The sequence below is a fragment of the Triticum dicoccoides genome, chromosome 2A (assembly GCF_002162155.2).
Source record: "Triticum dicoccoides isolate Atlit2015 ecotype Zavitan chromosome 2A, WEW_v2.0, whole genome shotgun sequence".
Classification (NCBI taxonomy): domain Eukaryota; kingdom Viridiplantae; phylum Streptophyta; class Magnoliopsida; order Poales; family Poaceae; genus Triticum; species Triticum dicoccoides.
In genome coordinates, this window is record NC_041382.1 from 776,959,947 (window position 1) to 776,969,535 (window position 9,589).

General features: G+C 44.4%; 2 protein-coding genes across 2 annotated transcripts; both read right to left on the reverse strand.

Annotated features, from left to right (window-relative positions):
* Window positions 1-873: 873 nt before the first annotated feature.
* On the reverse strand, window positions 874-1,833 carry LOC119352474 (glutathione S-transferase 3-like). The gene is made up of 2 exons (XM_037619096.1): window positions 1,378-1,833; window positions 874-1,278 (listed from the first exon to the last, which is right to left on the reverse strand). The coding sequence occupies exons 1-2, from the start codon at window positions 1,831-1,833 to the stop codon at window positions 943-945; spliced, it is 792 nt and encodes a 263-aa protein (XP_037474993.1). The 3' UTR covers window positions 874-942.
* Window positions 1,834-4,996: 3,163 nt separating this feature from the next.
* On the reverse strand, window positions 4,997-6,168 carry LOC119352475 (probable glutathione S-transferase). Its single transcript, XM_037619097.1, has 2 exons — window positions 5,820-6,168; window positions 4,997-5,492 (listed from the first exon to the last, which is right to left on the reverse strand). Exons 1-2 carry the CDS (start codon window positions 6,129-6,131, stop codon window positions 5,157-5,159), a joined length of 648 nt encoding a protein of 215 aa, XP_037474994.1. The 5' UTR covers window positions 6,132-6,168; the 3' UTR covers window positions 4,997-5,156.
* Between the last annotated feature and the right edge of the window lie 3,421 nt (window positions 6,169-9,589).

Below are 9,589 nucleotides of genomic sequence, written 5' to 3' on the forward strand. Positions count from 1 at the left end.
TGAAAACCCACAACTTTGGTTGGGCGGCGGCGGTGCCCGGCTCCGTCACCTTCTTGAAGGCGCCGCTTTGGGTCCGCGGGGAGGTGGGACAGCTGCAGCACATTCTTGGCATTCCTGATGGCGGCGGTTCCTTCTTTAGTGGTGTCGCTTCGCCATGGCGGTCGGCTGGTCCGACTCTCGTGGTGATTGTGGTGCTCAACTCTTCGCCGTGTCTTCCTGGGGTGCTCCCGTCCCGTTCAGAGAGGCTGGAGGTGGAGTGGCTTCATCCTGCACGGAGCTTCGGTGGAGATGTCAAGTCATGCCTGACCGACAGGTGCTACGCTTTGTCATGCCTGGTCGGCAGGTGCTACGCACGACAGCTCTTCCAGAAACTTCAAGCTGTGTCGGCTGATGCTACTTGGCAGCATGGTGCTGAGGTGTATCAGTGGCGACCGCGACGTGCTCAGCTGTTTGCGCGCAGGGAGGAGGTGCCGTTGGGCGCCGTGGTGGCGTCGACGATAGCTGGACCGAGCAAGGTTGATGCATCAGTACAGTTCTGAAGATGGAGCGGTGGCAGTTGGCGGCGGCGGCCTCTGAGTGCACGCCGGACCGGTGAGACCCATGCCCGGCAGGCGTCCTGGATGGGATCTCAGGTCTTAGATGTTAGGTTTGGCTGCGATGTCTGTTTGGTATTAGGCCCAGACTATCTGCGCCCCTTCATCAACTGGATAGAGGTGCTTAGACGGCGGTTTTAGTCTTACTGTTGTATTACTTTGTAAGGTCGTGTGAGAATAATTAATAAAGTGGCCGTATGCATCGCCCAGATGCAGAGGCCGGGGGTCATCCTCCTTTTCTAAAAATATACTTAGTCAAACAAACTTTACCAAGTTAGACTAAGGAAAATCCTACAACTTGAATTATTTTGGAACAGAGGGAGTACATTCGATTCGACCGAAATTCCGTTCACTCAATGCCGTAAAACTTCTTGTGTAATTCGTACTGGACCTTTCCATCGGGAAGAACCTCGCTTACACTCTCCCTTTCCCTGCACCTCTTCTCCCATCGCGTGAGCTTGGGGCATTCCGCCTCTAAGTCAATCCCTCCATGCTGCTCATACCCGTAAAACATGCTTGAAAATGGGATGAAGACGACATCCAAGAACCCGAATTCATCGCCAGAAAAGAAGCATTTGTCCCCGAGCACCTCCTCTAGACGTTTAAGATGCTCGACCAACTCTTCCTTGGCCGCCTCTTTCTCCTCACCCTTGCTGGTGAAAAACTTCGTCTGGGTGCTGAACACCTAATTTCATTAAGATGATCACGGATAAATGAACACGTCGACGACGAAATGGAATTTACTCCAACAGAAAATTAAAGTAACATCAGTTTGCATACATACCTTGTGGTCAATGAAGTCAGCCCAGAACCTGGCGTCGGCCCTGTCGGCCGGGTCGCCGGGGAGCAAACGGGTTTCCTCGCCCCATACCTCGTCGATGTACTCGATGATGTTGACGGAGCCGCAGACCGGAAGGCCATGGTGGATGAGGATGGGGATCGAGCGGTGGACGGGGTTCATGCGCCGCACCAGTTCGCTCCTCTCGCGGACGCGGAGGTCCTCCTCGATGTACTCGAACGGCACGCCTAGCTCACGCAGCGCGATCCGCACCCGCATGCCGAACTCGTTGCACCAGAAGTCGACGCAGGTCACCTCGCTGTCCATGTCTTTCTCCATGCCCTGTCCTGTCTTCAAGGTGGGAAGAAATGGAGCCTTGGATTGGATTGAACTCTGGTCAAGGCAGCATGCAGACAACTGGGATTTATAGGCGAACCAGCTCCACTCGATCGATGGCATCATGGCTGACGCCTATGTCAATGGACCCAGTATAGTTTAAACAATTAGAGAAAAGTAAAACATCGCTCAGCTAAGGGTACCCAGTCTAAAGGTTAATACTCTTTGGCACGCATCGGTCAGAGCTGTGCCGTGCAACCGTTCTGTGTTTGTTCACTTGGACGTTGTTTATGCAAGAAGGCAGCACATCTGAGATTTACAGGAGATCCTGCTCTCTTCCGTTGCATGCATCATGGCTGACACCCACACTAATAATTAAACACTTAATTAGAGCGGTGTTGTTGTATATGCCCGATAGTAACGCACAACCCCACATCTGTATTTCAACAGATGTGCTGGTCATATCATTGTAGTTTCATAGCAATGGTCAATGCATCTGTGGCCGCTCGGCAAATAGAAGGATACACATGGTGTCGTGCTGGAAGAATACACGGGGAAATGTTCCTGCCATAGCCATACAATGTCGGTAATTTTATCATAGTCGAACTTTGCAAAGTTCAACAATGCAAGTTCGTAGGTATAACATCAAATATGTATAATACCGAATAAATAAAATATAAATGATTCACCATGTATGTAATGATGATATTATTTGGTATTATTGATGCAGATCTTTTGCTCTACAAATTTGCTCAAATTTATGAAGCTTGATTTCTTTTATCAAATAAATCTATAAGCACTATATTTCGGAATGCACATAGTATAGGTTAGAGACCTCTAAACTGAGCATTCGTTTTTGTTGTTTAACAAGCACTCATTTGTATTGATTTGACTATCTTTTATCATATTTTCTGTTAGAAGTTAATAGTTCGAGCATGTTAATTTTGTGTTTCAAATAGTACATATGTGTGTAAATGCACAAAATCTATGTACCACACAAGGTTGTCCAAATTGCGATTCTGTTATACGATTCTACGACTATACAATCCAAACTAACCCCTCTGATTCTACGATTTTACTTCATAGAATCTACGTTTTTACGATCTAGATAGTGAAGATTCTACGATTTGTGATCCTACCATCGGAGCTCCGATCCAATTCAAAATCACGATTCTGACAACCTTGGTACCATGTATATGAGAGTATACACACAGAGGAAAGGGAGACATAAGTATCTTGCCAATAGATATTGATGGAATGAGTTAGACACGGACACCAGAATTACCTAGGTTCAAGCCCCCAAGGTGGGTAACAACCCTACTTCTCCATTTATCGATAATCTTACCACCTTTAAAAGAGCTTACAAAGCTAAACCCTAGCGGGTTTTTTTTCTCTCTCAGCGTGATTGTCAATGTAAAATGTTTCGAACCCTCAATCTTGATGTGTGTATTTATAATCACATGTGCTCGTAGAATGTCAGAGTCATATCTTTCAACAAGGGGCTTCGGGTCCTATATGTGCAACATAGCTTGTCCTCTTAGTCAGGTCAAACTTACTTGAACTCCAAGTCAACTATGATTTAGGAAGGCGATCTCCTTAATCCACACAATCCTCATCGTGGTGTGGGATGGAGCTTGGCCTCTAGGGTCTTGAGCACCCAGCTTGATCAAGTCTTTCTTGGCCTAGATTTTTTTAGTTTACTCCTAATTAACTGTGGTCGGCAATGACGAGCGATGGGTTGGGCTGAATTGATGGGGTTTTATTACCCTTTTTTTGCGGGAGGGGTTTCAGTACTACAATGTATGACCTTGGAAGTCGATAACACTTCATCGAGCTGTGTATTTTGATGGTTCAACTACACTAACTCTACTAGCAGAAGAAAATAAACATTGCAAATATAGTTTACAGTATTCTTATACATAAATAACCCAGCCATGGCAGCACCCTTCTGCAATTGTTCCCTAGCTTTGGGAGATGCTCATTCAAGAAGGCATCACATATGAGATTTACAGTAGATCCAGCTCCTATCCATTGCATCATCGCTAACACTAATTGGACACTTAATTAAACCGGCATTGTTGTGTATATGTGTATGTGTATGCTCGATGGGTGGAATTTTGGCGTTTCCTAAAAGATATACATTTAGTTAGTATAAATTAAAGAAAAGGTTACCTGGTCAGAGAGATGAGGGGAACCATGCAAGTAGCAAAGGCATGCATCGTTAAATAAACTAGATGATGCCCCGCAAGTTATTGCGGGAATGTTTTGCAATATTTGAGTGAGGTTTACGTTATATGGAACATGAATATTTGAAATAATAGTTTTTGAACAAATATAAGAATTATATTTAAGTAGCATGGTAGAACGGCATTTTCCATGCATGCTTGTTTGCATGTTGAGGTGGCTTTTTTATTATGCATAGTTGCATGTTGAGGTGGGACTTTTGCCACACATGTTTAATGATGGGGCGCCATGCTTGCATGTTGAGAGAAACATGTTAGTGGAGGCTAGCTATTTAGATATAAATGATACATCCAATATGTCGGGGTCGAAGAACCGTAAAGGTACGGGAGGTCCCAACATCCCACTCCCTGGCTTCTTTTAAGTGTGTTAATCCAATTGGATTAATTAATGAATAATTTATTAGCTGATTTTGACAATGACAACTTGCTTGAAAGTTCTCATTTCTACATCATACTCCCTTCGTCATAAATATAGCACTTTGTTTTTCAAAATTCATGTTTCATAAAGCTTGACCAAGTTTACAAAGAAAAATTTCAATAATAATAATAATAATATGAAATAAGATAACCTAATCATGTTTCTAATGATTATATTTATTTGGTATTGTAGATTTAATTCTTATAAAGCTTGAATTTTGATGAAAACTATATAGCTTGAGAGCTTCCGGACTGCCCGATATATAATCTCACTTTTGTTATTTGTCAGGCACTCATTCTCTAATTTGACTTTCTTTTGTCATGTCTTTGTTTCACTTAGAAGTTTAATTGTTGTAATAATAAATATCAATTTATTAGTCTAAACGAACAAAAAGTTAACTTAAAATATAAGAGAGACAATGGGAACCTTCCAAGTGAACAACACATGTGTCGACGAAATATGTCGGGGTCGAAGAACCGTAAAGGTACGGGAGGTCCCAACTTACGGGTTGTCCACTCATTGGCATGTCCGAGTGTTGTAATCCAACGGAATTGATTAATTAAAAAATAATAAGTTGATTTTAACAATGACAATTTGCTTATAATTTTAATTTCTACCGCATACCCCTTTCGTTCAATATAGTGTGTGTATTTCTTTCTTACGAAAGGTACATTTCATAAAGTTTGACCAAGTTGAGTGACAAAGGGAACACATACCTAGGAGATAAAGCCACAGCGGGCATATAACCAGATTACATGCATGCCTACATAGATAACCTAGTACTCTATTTAGTTGGCACCATACTCCTCCTGGACGATCTCATACACCTTCTCAGGATCAGTAAGTGCCTTGGCCACGCTCTCACGCTCCCTGCACCGGGCGGCCCAGGCCACGATCCTTGGGCAGTGTTCCTCGACGCTGAAGTCACCGTACTTCTCGTAGGTGTAAAACCAGGGGGTCAAGGTCACGAACGCAATGTCCACGAAGCCGAACGCCTCACCGCCGAAGTAGTCCTTATCACCGAGCTCTGAGTCCAGGGTCATGAGAGCCCCGATCATGTCTTTCTTGGCCTGCTCCAGGGCCTCCCCTTTCGTCGTCAACAGGCGGGTCTGACAGTCAATGATCTGCAATTTCACATTTGGAATGTTAGTCCTGCATCCTTTAATCGGAAAAATAGTTCATGCACCCTTGTGTTAAGCTAAGTTTACTTGCTGGATTCATGGTAAGCTACATATGGTTCATAAATCAAATGAACTAGTACTAGAATGCTTGTTACTAGGTGTGTAGATTCGTGTCATGTGTTGTTCACCTGTTTTCACTCTTAACTTCCTCTACAAATGAAATGTCGCGAAAAAAAAAAATTAACCCCAACTTTGAGGAAGATAAATGAAGTGGCATGGTTTTGTTCTATTCTCTGTTGTCTTAATAAAGCGAGGTTCCTTTGTATATACCTTGTTGTCGATGTAGTCAGCCCAGAACCGGGCCTGCGCGCGGGCGTAGGGGTCCCGTGGGAGGAGCGGCGCCACCTCCGGCCACGCCTCGTCGATGTAGGTGAGGATGAGGAGAGATTCGCAGACAGGCCTGCCACCATGGAGCAGGACGGGGATCTTCTTGTGGACGGGGTTGGATCTCAGAAGCAGCTCGCTCTTCTGCTCAAGGTTCTGCTCACTGTACTCATAGGCAACGCCCTTCTCTGCCAGCGCGATCCGGCACCGCTGCCCGAATGGGCTCGCCCAGAAGTCCAGAAGCACCACATCGGCCATTGTTAGTAGGAGGAAAGTGTATGTGGCAGCTCGGTTAGTGGGTGATGCTGATTTTGGTGTGCTAGGTTTGAGGTTTCAGAGGGTTTTTATAGGCGATGACAGAAAGGGGTTTTAGTTTACTCTAAATTAACTACGGTCAGCAGTGACGAAAGATGGGTTAGGCTGAACCGAAGGGGTTTTAGTACTACATAAAGAGCAGTACATGGTACTTCATCGAGCTGTGTATTTTCTTGGTTCAAGTACACTGACTCTACTCGTACAAGAAATTAAACCTTGCAACTTGTTGCGCAGAGGCAGCAGAACACCTAGGAATTATAGGCGATCCAGCTCCACTCGATCGATGTTCAATGGCATTATGGCTGCTGACTTCTACCTCAATGGACAAGTATAGTTCGAAGTATTTTAATACGTAAATAACTCAGCCATGGCAGCACCCTTCTGTGCTTGTTCCCTAGCTTTGAGAGTTGCTGATGCAAGAAGGCAGCACATATGAGATTTACAGGAGATCCAACTCCTATCCATTGCATCATCGCTGACACTAATTAGACACTTAATTAGATCGGCATTGTTGTGTATGTATGTGTTTGCCCGACATGTGGAAAGTTCGCCTCTATGACGTGACCTAAAAGATATCCATTTAGTAAGTCTAAATGAACAAAAAGTTAACACATGAGAGAGATGAGGGGAACCTTCCAAGTAGCAAACACATGCGTCGTTAAATAAGTCCAATATGTCGGGGTCAAAGAACCATAAAGGTACAGGAGGTCTCAACAGCCCACTCCCTGGCTACTTTGAGTGTTGCAATCCAACTACTAGGTCGTCAGTTTACAGGGCGTGCGCGTACCTCTAGGTCGTCAATTTGATCAACCTGATACTAGTCATATATTACGAAAAATATACCAACATAAACTTCGGAGTTTCTACTTTCAAAAGGTATAATTTTTGTGTTATATAGTTTATATTAGGGTGATAAAATTGGCAACCTAGCTATACGCGTAGGACTTGTAAACTGAAATGGAGGTAGTAGATTTTTTAATTAAGAATTAATTAGCTGATCTATAATACCTAAATAGTTCATCCCCACTATCCTATTTCTCCTTACATGCAGCCTATCCACGTCATTAGTTGTGCCACATCAGCATTTTTCTTCCAATCATCATCTATCTATATGGCCATTGTAGGTTGTATTATCTGACTTAAATAACCAGCCAAAGCCCAGCCATACTTCCCCTCAATGAAGACGGATCAGCTGTAAATGACCCACCAAAGACGCCTCTCCTTGAATGTGGCGCTGCGGCCGTATCGTCTTCATCAGCAGATATGTCTCCTCATTTTCTCTCCGCACCAAATCTCTTCCTATTAATCTGCACGCCGGCACTCCGCCTTCTCTGACTAATGGTCTCCTCCACCAACCCACATTCCTTCGATCTCGACAGCAACCTCTGTGTGAAGGACCAGGCCACCGTATGTCTGGCCATGCCCGGATCGTGGAGCCGTCGAGGTTGAGCGCCTGAGAAGCAGTACCGCGGAGTCGCGGACGAGGGAGCATCCAGCGGAGGATGAGGCATCCAGTGGCGGCATCGGTGCGAAGGTGCGTTAGCCAGTACCGGCGCTAGGGATTAGATCGATAGATTTCTCTTGACTCGTGCGCTCGGTGAAGCGCCCTCCTCTCATATTGGCCTGGGCCATATTCTTTGTATGTTTCTCTTCTCTTAAAATCACACCTGACAGGTTGGAGCTCGACCGCCATGGTGATTTGGAGGCTGGAACTCGACCCTAAGGCTGAGGGCTGGCGGGGGAGTACTCTGTTTCCGCCAACCGGGTCACCTGCTAACCCCTGTGGTAGATCCACCACTACCTCCGATGGCACCGCCGCCACCGTGTAATTGTGTGTTTCCATCGTATGCCTTCTGATTGCGAGCTTCCTCGTAGAGTAATTGAACGAGGAGCGAAGAAATTGCTCTCCCCGTGTTCTTCAACGGCCATATCGAAGCCAGAGGACGAAAGGCTACAGAACCCTGTTGATCTGTACGTATATCCTTCTTCTGAAATCTGAATATATGTTCATTTAATTGGTCCCTCCCACTTCCATGTCATGTCATCCTGGGAATAGGAGATTATGTGGTTTGTATGTTTTTCTTCTTGTATATTGCTTCGTTGTGGCTGTTTTGCTTGGCTAGCACACAATGCTCTTTACGTGCCTAGCTGTTTGCTTGAGATACATCGTGATTGACTTGGTCCGTTCTTGTAGACGTATGGAAATTATGATGGATGTTCCCGTTCATGGAAAATGGGTTTTGACCGGTGAGAAAGCCACATATAACCTCAAAAACACTTGGTTCCTGCCGTATTTGTTATCTCATGTTTTATCTCCCTACGTTCTTTAGTTCCTTATATATTATTCCTTCTCTACGTAGCAATTACACGATCCTCACTGCTTATTCTGAATTGCAACCAGGGATGCGTACTGGCAAATATGACTATGCGTATTTAGATTTCTGCGGCAACAAGCCTGTTGGTTCTTTACTTAATTTTTTTTCAGTTAACTTTTGCATTGCCTGATGTTTAATGATGTGAAGATATTAGCAATACATCTTCAGGGGACAATGAAATGTTCATTGCTGTTCTTAATTGTGTTTTGTATCAGGCATTGGCAACAAAGATCAAAAGACGCACTGCTCCGTTTCTCATATGAAAACAAACTTTTTTATAACATAATTTGTTTGTTATATATTTTTGTTTCACCTTTCATGTGCATCTACCGGGATTGAAAACCTGGACATGTATCTTTGCTGAATTCCACTATTTCTTCAAACAACGATATGGCATGTTCTTCCACCGTTTCAATCAGAGAAGCTCGGAAGAAATACATAGATTGCTGATGTCCTGGAGAGCCTTCGACCACTGGTGCTAACTGAATGTACTGCTCCAATGTGAGTAGAATTTTCTACTCTAGATCTCAAAAGAAAAAGAGAAGCTCCGAAGAAATAGGTATATGCAATTGCAATAATGAAGAACAAAAAAGAACCAGTATTTTTTTCTCTAAGGAAAATAAGAAACAATCTTTTTTTACTTCCAAATGCGAGTCCGCGCCCTCAACACACCATGGATACATTGTTGAGTATGAAAGAAACTGGGACATTATATCTTACAAGGTCGCACTAACCAAAAAGCACCCCAAAACAAAATCAAATAGATCCTACCACTGGTAGAAAAAGGGCCTATAGTCCCGGTTCGTAAGGGCCTTTAGTCCCGGTTCCTGAACCGGGACTAAAGTGTCGGTACTAATGCCCCGACCCTTTAGTCCCGGTTCAATCCAGAACCGGGACTGATGGGCCTCCACGTGGGCAGTGCGCAAAGCCCAGTCAGGAGACCCTTTGGTCCGGGTTGGTGGCACCAACCGGGACCAATAGGCATCCACGCGTCAGCATTTCTGTGGCTGGGGTTTTTGTTTTTTT

Excerpts from the sequence above, each read along its gene's own strand:
- LOC119352475 (XM_037619097.1), bottom strand. The coding sequence starts at position 6,131 with ATGGCCGATGTGGTGCTTCTGGACTTCTGGGCGAGCCCATTCGGGCAG. Across the intron at positions 5,493-5,819 it reads CTGACTACATCGACAACAAG|ATCATTGACTGTCAGACCCG; the intron begins GTATATACAAAG and ends GTGAAATTGCAG.
- LOC119352474 (XM_037619096.1), bottom strand. The coding sequence starts at position 1,833 with ATGATGCCATCGATCGAGTGGAGCTGGTTCGCCTATAAATCCCAGTTG. Across the intron at positions 1,279-1,377 it reads CTGACTTCATTGACCACAAG|GTGTTCAGCACCCAGACGAA; the intron begins GTATGTATGCAA and ends TAATGAAATTAG.